At 47.4% G+C, this 17,400-nt stretch overlaps 1 protein-coding gene across 2 annotated transcripts in view; it reads left to right on the forward strand.

Annotated features, from left to right (window-relative positions):
- The window catches only part of ZFYVE26 (zinc finger FYVE-type containing 26), a 1,501,667-nt gene that overhangs the window by 800,631 nt on the left and 683,636 nt on the right, over positions 1 to 17,400 (forward strand). For both annotated transcript variants that reach the window (XM_069638726.1, XM_069638727.1), the window contains exon 24: positions 7,117 to 7,293. In XM_069638726.1, coding sequence (XP_069494827.1) covers positions 7,117 to 7,293 — 177 coding nt within the window. The remainder of the gene's footprint in view (positions 1 to 7,116; positions 7,294 to 17,400) is intronic.

Raw genomic sequence — 17,400 nt, forward strand, 5'->3', positions numbered from 1 at the left:
TTTTTCACCAGAAAACAATCTTCTTCCCCTTCAAATTCAGAGGCACGTGGGGGCTTGGCCCTGGGAGCATGCGCTCCCGTGACTTTGCACACCGGCGCCACTCCCCAGTCCTCTTTTCCGCTTCAACGGGAGCTGACCACTTTCACCAGCGCTCCTGGGTTTGGCTTCAGCCTTGTAATTCCACGCTCTCTTCCCTGGATACTGCCTCTTGTCTTTAGTGATTTGTCTTTAATCAGGAACTCTGTCCTCTGGCGCCACCCTCCTCCCTTGCACATGTCGACGTCTTTGGGCTTCAGCAGGTGTCCAGCCTGCGAAGGGCTCTTCCCTATGTCCGACCCCCACACTCTTTGCCTCCGCTGCCTTGGCCCTGATCACGGCTGAGAAGGTTGTTCTGCGTGTGACACGCTTACACCGCACGCTCTCAAGAACAGGTTAGCTTGGTGGAGGGAGCTCTTCGAACGATCGCCTCCAGAGGACTTGAAGGATTTCGTCAAGCACAAGTCAAGGCCCAAGGTAGGGCCACTTTTTTCATCTGCACCCCGCAAGGGCAACTCCTTCCCAAGCAAACGTCCGAGCTGGAGGGACCGCTCAGTTTGTAACACCAGCACTGGTACCAAGGCTGCTTCAGCTACTGGCCGCCAGGCCCAGGGGTCACTAGATCCTACCTGTGACTTTGCTGTGGGACCGTAGGGTTCTTTTACCAGGTGTCCACTTGGAAAGCTACGCCCTACTATCAGACAAATGTCTGAGGGGCGTCTTTACGCAGCACTACCGGCAACACAGCAGAGAGCACAACGCTTACCAGGCCTTGTCCTGAGGTATAGGGTAGGCTTCAAGCTACATCACCAAGAGTCCTCGAGGAGACCGGGCCCAGCACGGCAAGCACCACGGCGCAAGCATGTGGCCTGCAGCCTGACAAAATGGCTGCTGTGCCAGACAAAATGGCCGCTCATCTGATACCGCCCCTTGGTGCGAAGCAGGTGGGAGAACGAGTCTCGAGGTGGGACTATCTTCACCAGGTACGTGGTCGCAGGGCAGATACACCCCACAGGCAGCAAGGCAGAGTACGCCCAGATCTCTGCAACCTCAGGGCCCTACTCCTGCACCACCTAGCGCCCCAATGGCCTGTGAGGGCAGTTTTTTTGGGAAATTCCTCATGCTTATCAGAACCCTTCAGATGGGCACCATCCTTCGGGATGTGATCAGGGACATGCTACCTCTTGCCCCGCCACCTGCGCCCATAGTAATTCCTCCTATGGCTCCTGCACCTCAGGCCCCCGCGCAGCCTCAACTGCCCACGCCGGGCCCCCGTGTTTATGGCTCCTCTGCCTCCTGCACCCAAGGTGGTCCCATACCAGCCTCCACAGTAGCCGCCTGCCCCAGCCGCCACACCTTAGCCTGCGGCGCCCAGTACTCCTCCACCTGTCCCAGACCAGCAAGACACCCTGGTGGACACCGACGAGGAGGAGGACCCTGACACTCTGTCTTCAGCCAAGACATTCCATGATCGACTTGCAGGTCTGGCCGAATACTTGGGGCTTCCACAACCCGAGGTTGAAAAACCAGAGACAGGAGTCCTGGCCGAAGTCCTCACTCTACGCACCTTGGCTAGAACAGGGATTCCGCTGCAGAAGGACGTTGTCGCTTTGGCCAATCGGTGCCTCGACGCCAAGGGCAGGAAATTGGATGGGGATACACTATTGCTGTTGGCACACCCTTAACCATACTCTTCGGTGATTGCCGCTGCCTCCATCTACTCTAAGCCTCAGTCTTCCTCAGCCACCTCGTCCTCAGCCACCTCGTCCTCGGCTCTGCTAGGCAAGGAGGAGAAGATCTTGGAGGCATATGGAAAGAAGGTCTATTCCAATACCTCCCTGCACCTTCGTCAGTCTAATGCAGACGCCATGGCCGCATCCTTTAACCAGAGGCATTGGCTGTAAATAGTCAACCTCCTACCGGAACTTCCGGTACACAGTCGGATGTGCTTCAAGGCGGGTCTGGCAGAAGCAAAGAAGGTGGCCCCAAGACATCATGGAGTCCACAGTGGCGCATATAGACACCTCATGCTGTGCCATCTGCATCGCCACGCACATGAGAAGGACTGCCTGTCTGTGGGCTACCAAATTCAACCCGGACGTCCAGGAGCGCATAATGGACCTTCCATTCGAGGGTAGCGACCTCTTTAATTCCACCACCTATGAGGAACTTGATAAGAAGACAAACCGTTCCCAGACTGCGAAATCCTTATCTATCCTCATGAAGTTTACCCCCAAGACGTATGGCCAGATCACCAGCATTCCGACAAGCGGCAGGTCTTCGGGAGGTTCCGGGGCTTGCAGGAATGAAGGTCCAGGCAGCCGGAATGATCTCCAAGTCGGCACCGCTGCAAACATCACAAGGCAGGAAATAAGGGTTTCTTTCAGTCCCCCTCCTCGCCCCCAGCCTCGGAGGGAAAAAAGGCATGACACTCCCCTTCAGGTCCACGTGTCTCCAGTGGGGGGTGGTGGGCAGGCTTGCCCCTCACGCACAGTATTTGCGCAAAAGGTTCACGGAACCCTGGATCCTATCAGTAGTGTCCACAGTCTACCGTCTACCGGTTCCTCCTCCTCTCTCCTCCCCTCCCACAGATTGGGACAACTCAGTTGGCGGAAATTTGATCGCTCGCAGAGAGCCAGGCAGTGAAATAAGTCCCAGCCTCCCTTCTACTCCAGGATTTTCGCCATACAAAAGAAGAACCAGGCTGGCCTCAGAGTTGTGTTGGACCTTTGCACCCTGAATCCTTCCCTCCCTCTTCAAAAGTTCAAGATGTTTATTGTGGAGACACAGTGCAAGGGAGACTGGATGTGCTCCCTGGATCTGAAGGACGCATACCTACACGTCACAATTTGGCAGCCTCATCGGTCCTTCCTGAGGTTCAGGATCATGGGCTTCCCTTTCCAATACAAGGTTCTACCCTTTGGCCTCAATGCAGCCCCCAGGGTCTTTTCCAGACTTATGAATGCAGTGGCAGCCCTCCTCAGGGCCCACGATCACCATGTCTATCCATACCTAGATTACGGGCTCATCACGGCGAGATCCCCGGAGTCAGTCCATCACACCTCCTCCGCCCTCATGAATACTCTAGACAAATTGGGATTCTCCATTAATCTCAAGAAGTCACAGCTGCAGAGACGCAGAGTCTGGTGTTCCTGGGCCTCATCTGGGACACGGGCTCCGAGAGAGTTTTTCCCTGTTTTTCACAGCCATCAAGAGGGGCCACGGGTCATCAGCAGTGCGGGGACCTCAGCGTGGTGGTACCAGCACCTCTTGGGTATCATGGCGGCATGTATACTGGCAGTGCCATACACGAGTCTCAAAATGAGCAGATTATAGCTGCACTTCGCAATCTCATGGAGTCAGGAGCGGGGTTCCCAGGCGGAACTCGTCAGCATTCCTCCCTTTCTCCACCAGAACCTTGTCTGGTGGAGCACTGACTGCAACTTGGGGATAGGCAGACCCTTCCAGCAATCGGCACCACAGCTTACCTTCACCACAGATTCTTCCTGGAGGGCTGGGGGGTCTACCCTGGACAACCACATCGTCCTTGGAGTTTGGTCTCTTCAGGACCAGGAGGCCCATATCAATTGGCTAGAGCCGAAGGCGATCTGGCTCGCTCTCAAAGCCTTCTTGCCGTTTATCAGTGGCAAGATGATCCTCATTCAAACGGACAACTCCACCAGCATGTATTACATCAACTAGCTGGGTGGCACCAGGTCTCCTCCCCTATGCAGCCTGCCAGTCAGCATTTGGGAGTGGGCTCTGGAGAACAATATTCACTTGAGGGCAATCCATTTCCCGGGGGAGTCCAACCTGGAGGCGGACAGGCTCAGCAGGTTGGGCGCAGACAATTACAAATGGCAATTGAATGATCAGGTTCTTCAGGGGATCCTCAGCAGATGGGGGCATCCCCAGGTGGATCTCTTCGCCTCCTGGTACAACAGGAAGTGACCTCAGTTTACAGGCTCTAGGCTCCCTGGGCGATGCATTACAGTGGAAAAGCATGAATGTATATGCATTTCCTCCCACTCCCATGGTACACAGGGTTATCTGCAAGATAAGGGAGTCCTGACACCTCAGTATCATTCTGATAGCTCCGTGGTGGCAAGCAAGACCGTGGTTCTTGGAGCTGCTCAGCCTGTCGGACCAGCCTCCGATTCACCTTCCATTGGGACCAGCTCATCTACTATCGCAGCAAGGGGGCATGGTCATCCATCCCGCCCTGCAGAAGTTAGCCCTCACAGCGTGGTTCCTGAACAGGTCACATTGAAGCATCTGCGTCTTTCGCAGGCTTACCTAGACATCATACACAGTGCTAGGAGCGATGCTACTAGGAGCCAGTACAAAAGCAAGTGGTCTAGGTTTTGCCACTGGGCTGAGTCTAAGGAGGTCGATCCTCTTACTTGCAAGTTGGATGACGTGCTATCCTTCTCTGCACACCTTACCCACTCGGTGGGTGGGAGGGTAAATAGACACCTGCCGCACCTATCTGGCGGCCATCAGAGCCTACCGGAACTCGGGAGGAGGAAGATTTCTCTTCCTCCAACCCGGTGGTTAAGAGACATTTAGCAGACTTCACCAGGCTCTAACCACCTATCATGAAGCCACACCCTGTGTGGGACCTCAACATAGTGTTTGGCGCCTTGGCGCATAAACCCTTTGAGCCAATGGCATCAGTCTGGTCATTATTAAGACAGCCCTCTTGGTGGGTCTTACATCTGCACGCCGGGTCAGCGAGATCCAAGCTCTTGTGGCTTCCGAACCTTAAATTAACTTTCATAGGGACACGGTGGTCGTTCAAACGCATCCGGCGCTCTTGAGTAAAGTAGTTTCTTCGTTCCACCTGAATGAGGAGATAGTGCTGCCCACTTTTTTCCCTAAGGACAAGGCTCAGAGGGTCCTGCACTGTCTAGATGTTAGGTGCGCTCTTAAATTCTACCTGGATAGAACCAAGAGCTTCCGCAAATCTGAAGCTCTCCTTGTCACATTCGGGGGATCAAAGCCAGGATATCAGGCTTCTAAGGCCTCCATAGCAAGGTGGTTGGTTTCGGCCATTAAGGAGGCCTATGAAGGGCAGCACCGGCAAATATCCATGCCCACACTATTAGAGCCAAGGCCACGGCAGTCGCATTCCAGAGGCATGTTCTGAGGCAGGTGATCAGAAGGGCGGCCACTTGGGCCACTCCTTCGGCTTTCTGCAAGCAGTACTGTCTGGATGCTGGCTCTAGGTCAGACGTGGTTTTCGTACAGTCAGTATTAAGGAACTTGTTTTTTTAAGGAGGGTCACCTCTCCACCCTGGGGCTACATTCAGTTGTAATTGCCCATACAATATGGAGGAAAGGGTACGGGACATAGGATGTAATTATAAGATACTCACTGTAGTGACTAACATACTCCTAGTACATAGTCCCCTTTCCTCTATATGCCCCACCGTCCTCCCCCCCCTAATAAAACTGGTGTCATTAGGCAATGGTAATTTTGTCGACACGTCAATGGGGACTGAGCAGTGCCGCTGGTGGGCGAGGTCAGGGAAGCTAGTGCTCCCAGATCTGCACGCCTCTAAATTTAAAAGGGAAGAAGATTTTTTCTGGTGAAAAAGGTTCCGTCTCCCGTCCCTAGCGACGCACGCCCATACAGAATGGAGGAAAGGGGACTATGGACTAGAAGCACATTAGTCACTACGGTGAGTAATTTATAATATTTGTCATATCATTCCCAGTTCACCGCCATCCCAGTCATAAATATAGTGTGCGCAACGTAATCATGGGGACCCTTTCTGACCACCCCAACACCTCCGCTGGTCTCTCAACCGTCATCCTCTACCTGCTGTCCTCACCCAACTAATCCACACCGCATACTCACCAAGATTCCCTTTAAATACCTCACCCCCTACCAGGATTGTCCAACTAGCCCATACCAATCAACTTAACTGGCTGGAGTGCTGTGAATCAGAGGGGTGTAAAAGGGAGAAGGCTATGAGAGGGCTCAAAAAGGGCTTTTAAGCCCGCCCCTTTTACGGGGTTGCTGTGTTTATTGGCAATGGTTGTCTCCTATTTCCAGGGCCTTCTTTTTACCATCCTTGGTGGTTTAGAGGGTTGTCCTCCTTTTGTGCGGGCTCCATTCCTGGACGCCGCATTTACTTGAAGAGTTGTTGTGGTGTCCCTTATTGTGGTTGGTGTTGTGCTGCTCGTGCACCCCCTCGATGCTGCACAGTCTTTCACAGTGCAGTCCCTGGCCCTGACATTTCTGTGGAATTCGGGAATGGGGCCTGCCCACCCTTGCTCGAGCACCCAGGGGGCTGTTTGGATTCAGGGTCGCATCTGCGGACTTGTCACATTAACTATGAAGTATTTATGTTTTATAGTGTATATGCTTATGTGTAGGAACGTAGAACTCGAATGCCATGTATGTTCATATGTTTTTCTGTACTTGCCTGGGTGGGCCCTCTGTTTCTTGGTTGATTATATGTACCGTACACCAAGATCCTGTTATCGGTATTCGAAGCCTAAACTGATCATCCATTCTACCAATGAGTGTTTTGTTAAGCGTGGATCTGAAATCCCTTCTAACACTGGGTATGCTCTCTGCCGTCCTTGCTTTGGGACCTATGTCTACTTCCGACCACTCTGTTCTCATTGGCATCCTCAACAATTCGTAACTGTCTCTTGCCTGACGGGACCTCTCTTAAGTTTGGTAATGACCCTTAATATTTGAGCCTAGAGATGACAGATATGGTGTGTGGTTCACAACATTTAAATGGGCACTTTCATTACTATTCTTATTATGATGGGGGTGAATGCTCCAATGTTTCTTCTTGGTGCTGTGCTCATTGTTCTGTCGATGCAACATCATCACCACCTGGGGTGCAATTCCCTGGCAGTTGTGAGAAGTGTGATGCCATCCAGTAATTATCTTTGAATGCATTTATTTTCCATAACTGCATGCGTTTAGAGGCTCAACCTCCTGCCACTCTTGGAATCCCTCAACTGCTGTGATGCCTGATTTGAAATTATAGGAAAGTTTAACCCAGATGTTAATGTAAACATTCCAGTATAATTTCATTTACATTTCTGTTGCAGCTCTTGCAGAGAATTTCCGACCCTGCGATGTGCCTTGCTATTAGTGAAGAAGCCTTGAGTCGAAACCCGGGCTTAAAAGCTTGTCATTTTCTGGCTGATTATCTTACTACCCACTTCCACAAGAGTCTGTCTGCCGCCCGCCACAACGAGATCCAGGCTCTGTACATGGGATGCAAGGTAAACTGATCGATCACTAAGCAGGCACAGAATAATGCTGCTTCGTTGCTTCCCATTGGTTTCTTTCAAATCACCCTATACACACATAGACGCATGCTTTCCTATTATGAAAGATTATCTTTTTGCTGCTTTCCGTCCCTAAGCAACTGTGGAACCCCCAACCTTTCACTGTTTTGTGCCTGTACTGATTTTTGGAGGCAAGTGAAGCCTTTTCACTTCATGTGCCTTGCTAAATTCATCTGTTTTTGGGGCACTGATCAGTCCCTGTGCCTATCAGTGAAGAAGAATTGGTATCACTACATATTATCCCCACCAAAAATATTGCCGTTTATGGTCGTCTGGAATGGCCGTATGCAATATTTTTGGGGGGATCATTTTTGGGGTTTTTGGGAGCGGGGTTGCGGGGGTGTCCCCAGCAGGTTCCATGCCTTAATATCGCAGCAAATATATGGCAATATTTTTGTATGGCGATATTTTTGCGGGGATATTAACACAGGGAACCGAAGAATTCTGTTCTCAATTGGAAAATTCTCAGTTTGCTTTACACTGCATTTTTCACCTTGCAGTAAGGAGCTGTATGGATGCTTTGTGCCCCTAAAACATTTTTGTGGTTAGTTGCATCATGTGTCCAAGAGAGGGCTGGTGGCAGTGGATGCTTTTCTACCTTGTTTCTATTAATTGTCTTGTGCGCTTTTCCATTTTACCACTGAGCACATGTTAGGAAAGATTTCTGTTTGCAACTTTCCCTCCATAGATCCCATGGACCCCCCTTTCTTTTCGTATGAGTGAAACTACCTGAATAGCACTAATTGAATATTAGATTGAAGAAAACAGATCAAATACTAATCGTGTGTGCCTAAGAGTGATTCTGAAAGGAAGGCTAACTGAAGAGTGATTTGTAAAGCCATAGAAAACATTGCAACACTAAAGCTCAGTGACTAAACTTTAATAATTGTGAGTTCCAGAGTGATACAAGCATTGCCCACACCCAAGAGTGGTACAAACATTGCCCACAGCCAAGAGTGGTACAAGTATTGCCGACAGCTAAGAGTGGTATATGTATTGCCTAAAGCCCCTAAAGCCTGAGAGTTGTACACATTTTTTTCAGAGTCAAGAGAATAACAACAGCTTATGAGACTAACAGGAAGAAAAGGGGTAATGAAATGGCAAAAAGGGGTGAAGCTTAATGGTGATTGTTCCATAAGATTGAAGCTGGTATAAAATCTCCCATTGCCAAAACCAAAACGAGGAGAGGTAGAATTACATCCTTAAAGGCATTTTGGTTAGTGATGTGTCAGAAAGAGAAACGTGGCAAAGAGGCTGCCCTTCTTGAAGGTGTATGTTCAGAAGAAGTGTCTTGCGTGAAGGTGTTGAGAAGCATGAATGTGAAGCTTGTCTTTTCTGAAAAGCTGTTGAAAGTCACAAAATTCCAAACTGCTGTAGCTGCGACAAACTTTTTTTTGTCAGTAGATTCAGAACTTCAAAAGCACTGTGGATTGTGGAAAACTACCGGGCAGGCAAGTATACCTGCATGGTGAATCCTTGAAGAAGTGGGCCTGGTCTATGACTAAACCAAGTGGAAGTAGAAGTGCCGTGAAATTATCCTGATAACTATACATACTGTGATTTATAATGTTGGCAGAAGAGTTGAGAAAAGCTGACATTTGGAAATTGTATTTCTTTGACATTGGTAACAAAATCATCCTGACCAAGAATATCATTAATGGTATTTGATGAAGTAGAAAGCATTATTCAAGGAAGAACTTTGATATTCATGAGTTATGACAAATCATTATTTTTCTTTTGTTTTCATTTTTTTTTTTTTTTACAACATTGGGGTCTTGTAATATCAACTTGTGAATGCCCTGTGCATGTAGCAATGTCGTCTGCCGTGTGAAGGAATGGAGACTACCCCTTGCTCCGTATTGCAAATTCAATTGAAAGAAAGGCAGAGCCTTCTTCACGTAGTTGGCAGCGCAATTAATAATTAGTCAACACGAGATATAGTTATAGCAAACATGTGTTTTTATGCCCTTAGTGGAACACGTGTTTCGGCAATTTCTTGCCTTTTTCAATCAGGGCTATGAATATTTGAATCATAAAGTAAAACGATAGCAACATAAATGGTAATAGCTGTGCAAAATAAAAGCCAAAAAATTAAGCAGGTTGCATCCAAAATTAAATAAAATAAAATTTGTACAATTTGTTAGTAAATATACATTGGCACCACAGAGATTCGGGAGGGGGAAAAAGGGGGTGGATGTTTAAGGGAAACAGAGGAGAAAAGCAAAAAATTGGAGAAATAAAAAGAACACAGATTATACATATAAGTCATGAGTAGAGAGTTATTGTTTGGTTGTCTTAATTTTAGTGCGCAGTCAGTTAAGGTAGAGGGATGTTCCTTACCTAATAATGTATCTTGTCTGTTAAATTTACAATTCAAGTGGTTGCCCGAATAACGTTTTAGATCCCTCCTACGGAACGTATATTTATCAAATAAAGTCATTTAAACATGTAAACGTTGTTGCTGCAGTTCATTTTGTTAATTGGTAATGTTTGCAACTAACGGATTTGAAACATTCCCATGGTTCAGACTCCTCTTTCCTAGTTATTAATTTTGCTTATAGAGTAGTTATTGGAGTGAATTCCAATAGTCAATGATAAGCGTTGTAAAAAAGCTGTCTCTGCGCATTGGTAAAAACAAACAACAATTACGCTGTGAGACATGTATCTCATATCTATGAAAATAACATTCTCCTGCAGCAGTGGTTAATTAAAATGAGGCTGTTCCAAAATCAAGTGACATGCTCAAATGCAAACACCAGCGCCATGTTTTAATGATGTACTTGATGCGCACGTATCATTATTAGTGCACGACAGATCCCGGGGGACTAGTGGGTGAGACACCTTCAGGTTTGTCACATACCCTCCCCCTATGCGATGTAGCCGCATCTTTTTCACAAGAGAACCGAGAAAGGAAATCCACGTTTCCTTGGTCTTTGCCTTTTCGGTTCTCCACAGCGAAACAGTAGGGGTGCAGTTCTAAGAACCATGGCATGACTCGAGGGTTAGAATCTTTCCGCTAGCTAATCCAAACTAGTGGAGAATGATCTGTGACAAGTGTGAACTTTCTTCCTATGAGGTAGTATCTAAGGTGGGTAATGGCCCACTTGATGGCAACGGCCTCTAATTCCAGCACAGAGGAATTACTTTCACGTGGGAAGAGTTTGTGACTAGTAAATAGGATAGAATGTTCCAATCCATTGCAAACATGCGACAAAACTACTCCTAGCCCTTTAAGGGAGGCGTATGTCTGTAACAGAAACTCTTTTGAGAAATCTACAACCTTTAGGATCGGGTTCTGGCACAGGGTTTGTTTTAGGTTGTTGTAACATGGATCGTCCTCGTCAGTCCAATGAATTTCTGGGGTTCTGCATTCTTTAATTTGTCACCCTAGCTGTCTTTTCCGAGAAGATAGGGATAAACCTGCTGTAATAACAGATTAATTCTGAGAATGCTCTGAGGTCTCTTTTAGCCTTAGGCGTAGGGTTACCTTCACTTTCTCGTGTTAAGGTTGGAAACTACCATTCCCTACAAAGAAGCCGAGGTAGTTCACGACTGATTGAGCCAGCTTGCATATGGATAGATTGGCAGTTAGGCCGGCTTCTCTGAGGGCTCTAATAATAGTAAAGAGATGGAAAGGATGGTCTTCCCAGGTTTTACTATAAATGACTATATCGTCAATAGAAGCTCCACAGAAATCAGAGTAGGGCTGTAATATTCTGTGCATAAGTCGTTGGAAAGTGGCGGGGGTTCTGTGTAAGCCAAAAGGGAGGACTTTGAACTGGAATAGTCCCAGGGGCTTTGAGAAAGCTACCTTTTCTTTTGAGGCCCATGCACTGCAACCTGTCAGTCCGCCTTGGTTAAGTCTATGGTTGATAAAAGGTGGCATTTCTGAGTTTAACAATCAATTTGTCGATGCGTGGCATGGGATAGGCATCAAAGTCGGAACTGGCATGAACTTGGCAGAAGTCTATGCAAAACCCATGGTCAGGTTTAGTGACCAAAACTATGGGGAGGACCATGGGCTTGAAGAGGGTTCGATGATATTCGCCCTTACCATTTTATTAACTTCCTCAACCACTATCTGTTTACGGGCTTCCCGGAGTCTATATGGTTTTAGATTGACCACTTTTCCTTTGGGTGTTCTTATATACTGATAAGAGCCTTGCACTCTTCCTGGTTTCTCATCGGGACTGTTGTAACTAAATCTTTTAAATCTTCTTGTTGTTGACTAGATAGCTCTTGGGGAATTAATTAAAAGTTATCTATTTCTTCTGGAACCAAACAGATAGTATCGTGACATAGGCGGCGGATGGATTTTCCTTCCACTCTTTTAAGACATTTAGATAGTAGAGATGGGTCTTGTAGCGCCACCCAGTCAGGCTGGTCTGCTTCCGACCCTGGACTCACTCCCTTCGACTTTTGTTCTGCTGAGGACCAGGTGTTGCTTTTTGGTATGGTGCGCTCTCCGTCCTGCTGTTCTCTGCAGGCCCCTCAGAGTCCAGGCCTGCTGCGACTCCGTTCGCCAGGTAAGTTTGCTGTTTTGGGAATTTGACCTTTATTTGCAATTGCCCCATTAATGTCTTTCCTTCTTTCTTAGGTGCGGAAGGGGTTATGGTGATGCTGTGCTGCCTGGGGCTGTGCACGAGATGTAAGGCGAAAGCACGAAGCGCAGCGCTATGTGCCTTTCTTGTGCTAACCTGTTCCTTTTCATTCTCTTTCAGGCTGCCGCGATGTTCTGCACTGTATCTTGCCGAGAAGATGGAGAGCGGTGAGTTGAGCGCTGCGCGAGCCGCTTTCTAGAAACTTCTGCGTGTTAATCAGCCTTTTCTTTCTTCTTGCAGGTCGTTAAATGGCCCGGAATGGACGTGGACCAAGAGCAAGTCAATTTCAGGTAAGCGTGTGCCTTTTGGGTTGTTTTCTAATTTTGAAGAATAAACGCTTACTAATGCTGCTTCTCCGTTCTCTTTCTTCCCAGGTTGCGGTTTTCAGGATTGAGCGAGCGGTCGCCGAGATGCTGGATGTTCGTGATTCTGGAGTGGGGAACAGAAGCAGGACTCACTAGTAGGTAAGCAAATACTAACGGTGTTCTTCTTCTTGTTCTTGCAGGTAATAGGGCCAGGAATGCAGGTGATGATTCCAACAGACCGTGGTGAGCATCACTATGCGACCAGCAGAGTAACGCGAAGCGTGTTCTCCAGCTTGGGCGTGGCTTATATAGCCTGCAGGTATCCCAGGTGCGCCCCAGGCCTGACCACACCCTAAATGCTAGACTGCATGGCTCAGTTCTGGAACTGAGCCATGCGGGGGCATCCATGTTGTGCAAACGCCATTGTAAGTTCCAGTTCTCTGATTTCCCATATGAGCCTGGTGCCAAAGTCGCCAGCACTGACTCCAGAAGAGTCCTGGGGAACATGATAGGGCCCTTGAGGCCCTGATGGAAGACCGTGGTGTAGCCCAGATGGCCTGTCTGCCCAGGCCAGAGGGGTCATGACAGCCTTTTGTTTCCTGTCAGGTTGGACTACCTTATAGGTACAGGTTCCTGTTCGTTCTAATTTTTCATACGGCCCATGCCACTTTGAGATAAGTTTGTTTTCTAAAGTAGCTAAGAGGACTAATACCTTTTGTCCTATTGAAAATGTTCTTAGGTTTACCTTTTTGTCATAGGTGGACTTTTGTTGTGCTTAGTATTTTTCCATATGAGTATAGACTAGATTTCTAACAAGTTTCATATGCGCTTGCAATCTGGTAGCTGTTTGTGAAAGGGAAATGGGTGCCTCTTTTCTTTCTTCCCACGTCTCACGTAGCATGTCCCGGACATCTCTAGGTTCCCTACCAAAAAGTTGTTCAAAAGGAGAGAATCCAGTGGACGCCTGAGGGGTTTTTCTTATTGCAAATAGTGCCCAGGGGATCATACGATCCCCGCCCTTCCCGTCCTTATCTACCCATCTTCTTAGGACCATTTTGAGTGTTTTATTGAATCTTTCCACCAATCCGTCTGTTTGGGGATGGTTAACTGAGGTTCTTAAGCTGGTGATATGGAGCAGCTCCTTGATTTCACCCATGAGTTTACTCATGAAATTGGACCCCTGATCCATCAGGATTTCCTTATGAAAACCAACCCTGGAACTATATGGTAATAGGTGTTTTATTTTTTATTTTTTTTTATTTTTATTGCAACATCAGTCTAATATGTCTCAGCGTAACACTGTGACATCAGACTTTTATTACAAACATTTTTGTCACGTGTTCCTCCAAAAACGCTACCACTAGATCAAACCAAGAGAAAATGCAAGAATGATAAGTGCATAAAGAACACAGGAGCGACCAAAGCCACCGTTCAAGTACCATCTAGCTTCATGATTAGGGCGGCACAATCTGTGTTAATTGACCCACAGCCTTCAATTTGAGAGAGGCGATGAAATCAACTATCGCACAGCATAGTTTCACCGAATTGCCTGCCATTGCATGAGACCACCAATCTCGAGAGTCGGGGCTCGCAGGACTAAAGTTCCCAAGATGTAGGATACGTTTTGCCGTAATTATCGTGCATTTAGTTATTAAATGTTCTAGGGATTCGGGCTCCTTCAAGCAAAATCGGCATGTATCATCAGTTACTTCTTTGGAATGACGAAGCTACAACATGGCTCTTGTGTCAGTGGCATTCAGCCGTATTCGCAGGAACTGCTCACAATGGTGTCTCGACGGGCAGTTCGTCAGATAGTTACATGGAACTCCCAGCTTAAGTTCACCTATTCCAGCATCTAATGTTGAGGCCATCTTTCTCCTTTGTTCGTTATTCTGAATCCACTTCACAGTCTCAAACTTTTTTTTCGCAGATTGTGGTCTCATTATTAGTTCGTCTGTATTTAAATCGGCACCAGTTAATATCTGTACCAAGCGTTGTTTCCATTCTTCAAGTAAATTGGAGTGACCAGGACCAGCACTCTTAGAGAAGATCTGATAAGCAGGAGACATGGGCGTTACAATCATTTTCCGGAATGCCATTAAAGATTTCCACAAGACAGTAGTGTGTAACGAGTTTAAGGAAAGCTCATGTCTTAACTGAGTCATTGAAATGTATGTTGGTAGCTTCAGGACCCGCTGCCAAAAAATACCCTACAGTTTCTGCCAAAAAGCCACGTCTATGCTCCAGCCTGCTTCCGAGCCAAAAGTAATAGCCGGTACTACTTTTTGAGAATAGAATGTCAATATGGGAGTAAGAGTGAATTTCCCATATGATTTGTTCAAGAGCTGTGCTTGTATGCTGAATTGAGTCTTTCGAGCTATTAGGTCGGTTTTCCAGTGATGTTCGCAGAGGGAATTATTAAAAGAGATTCCTAGGTATCTTATTGAGTCTACTACATCAAGCGGGTTCTTATCGATGTACCAAGTGAAGGCCCTTTGTCTTTTGAGGTTTGTTCTACCAATGACGACGATCTTGGTCTTGTCAGTGTTTATCTCCAGATCGTTTTTGATGAGATATTCGTGTAAGTTTGTCATTTGCCGTTGTAGGCCTATCTGGGTCTTATCTAAAAGGACCACGTCATCCGCGTAAATGAGACATCCAATTTCGGTGTTATTTAGGATTGGTGAAAAACATCTCACATTTGTGCGATGGGCTGGGATGTCGGCAATGAAGAGTTTGAACAGCTTGGCAGCTAGTGGGCAGCCTTGTTTCACGCCCATGTTTGTAGGTATTTGATCGGATAGGGCGCCTTGATTGTTTAAGCGTATGCTGATGGCTGTGTCAGAATGAAGCGCTTTTATTGGGTCGATCAAGTTACTTGGACAGTTCCAGTTTTCCAATTTTCGCCATAGCTCGGAGCGATTGATACTATCAAAGGCGCCACGTAGATCGATAAAGGCGACGTACAGATGTATTTTAGCCCTTATACTTTCAAGTTTTAAGATGGTCATTAGCAGCAAGTTCACTTCGACACCGACTCCTTTTGTGAATCCCGTGTCATGATCTCTGCTTCCAAAAGGTCAGGGTTTTCCCAACTCCCTTGGAAGCAGATCCATAACCCAGGTTCCGAGTGCCAACCAGTCCCAATTGGGACCTTTTGGACCCAGTCCTGGCGCCAGTGGCACCAGGCTCATAAATATGCCCAGTCCCAGCGCTGGAAGCGCCGGGCTCATAATGCTTGGGTGGACTTACCTTCAGCAGACCATGCTGCTTACTTGCCTGCCAGTTGAGCCTCTGATCCTCTTCTGTTTGGAACTACTTTTCCTGTTGGGTGGGGCTGGAGCCACTCCCTAGATTCAGAACACTGGAACTCTTCTGGAAGGCAGGAACTCTTTTCTTACCAGGAACTCTTTTCTTACTTAGGCGTGGCTGTGGAAGGAGACACCTAAGCACTACAGGAGGCTATTTAAACCACACCCGGTGGATGAATCTTGCTTTGCGTTATTCTGCAACCTCTGCAGCAGAACGCTCATCGTGTCTTCTGCATCCGGTCCTGGGCCTAAGGAAAAAGGCTTACCATCCTGAATCCAGTCTTCAGCAACACCTATAAAGACAAGAAAGAACAGGTTAGCATTCCGGCATCTGAAAGGCAAAGGCTTACCATCCTGAATCCAGTCTTCAGCAACACCTATAAAGACAAGAAAGAACAGGTTAGCATTCCGGCATCTGAAAGGCAAAGGCTTACCATCCTGAATCCAGTCTTCAGCAACACCTATAAAGACAAGAAAGAACAGGTTAGCATTCCGGCATCTGAGAGGCAAAGGCTTACCAACTCTTTGCACGCTCCGGAGGCCTTCGGCGCTGCATCCCGCATCTGAAAGACAAAACAAGGTGCGTTTAAAGACATTGGGGAACTTTAATACTCACGTGCCATTACTCCTTTCCACATCTAATCCAGTGGGTATTCCGGCACCCTGCAGCCGCTCCGAACTCGTACCTGCAAAATAAAAAGACAGTTAGAGCGCATAGTGAAGCAGGCAACAAGCGCTTACTTGCGTGCTTCCAGGCGCTTCTATTCATCACACGGGCTCCATCTTCAACTCACTTCAGCCCGTCATCCGCCATCGCCGGAACCCTGCAAAACAAGAGACATCATTACTAAAGACTTTAAAGACATTTGAATGACTCGAAACTTACCGTTCGTGCAGTAAACGACGGACAGCAGTCCTCTGAAGTCAAGAGGCCTGCGCTACCTATCCAGTGAAGAAACTGGTTACAGCACCCTGCCCCGAGGCAGATGGAGAGCTTGGCATTCACTTACCTAAGACATCTTACTCTACACGTCAGGCATACAGTGCACAGAGGTCCAGCCCAAAGAGCCAACCGGGTGCTACACATCACCTTTGAAGACCGGCGCCTCTGCGAGAATCAGGTGAGCGTTACATCCCGTTTGTCGCATGTCTGGGATTTGTTCCACGACTGACCATTGAGAAAGCTGTTGACGAAAAGAGGCAAACATTTTTCCAATGGTATCCAACAGGACAATCGGGCGATAGTTGGATGGATCAGCCCGATTGCCCTTCTTATGGGTGGGAACTATTATAGCATCCTTCCAAGAAACAGGTATTTTCTTCGTTGAAGATATTCTTGCAAATAGGGATTCTATGAAGATAGCCCATTCCGCCTCATTGTTTTTTAACATTACATTTGTTATGAGGTCCGGACCAGCGGCGTTGGAGTTCTTCAAAGACCGAATTGCGAGTTTTATGTCTTCGGCTGGAATACGCAAGTCCCATGAAGACAGATTTTGCTTAGAGCCGCTTGCGACTTCATGTTGTGGATTGCGAAAAATGTTTGCGTAGTGACGCATCCATTGCTCTGAGTCAATCTCATTTGACGCCATGGGCTGATGTTTGGAGTTCCCAGAATTGAGGATTGCCCATGTTTCCTGTGAGTTTTTCTGGACTAGTTGTTTCATTAATAGCTCAGCTTTGTCCTGCTCTATTATAATTTTCTGAGATTTTAACCAATTACGATATACTTTACGACGTCTATGGATTGCAGAGATTATGGAGCTCGTGTCGTTGGTGATCTTGAGCAACTTCTTCAGCTTCCTCACGTCGTGTCACATCGCT

Source organism: Ambystoma mexicanum, chromosome 14, assembly GCF_040938575.1.
Source record: "Ambystoma mexicanum isolate Mex_15411 chromosome 14, UKY_AmexF1_1, whole genome shotgun sequence".
NCBI classification, from domain to species: domain Eukaryota; kingdom Metazoa; phylum Chordata; class Amphibia; order Caudata; family Ambystomatidae; genus Ambystoma; species Ambystoma mexicanum.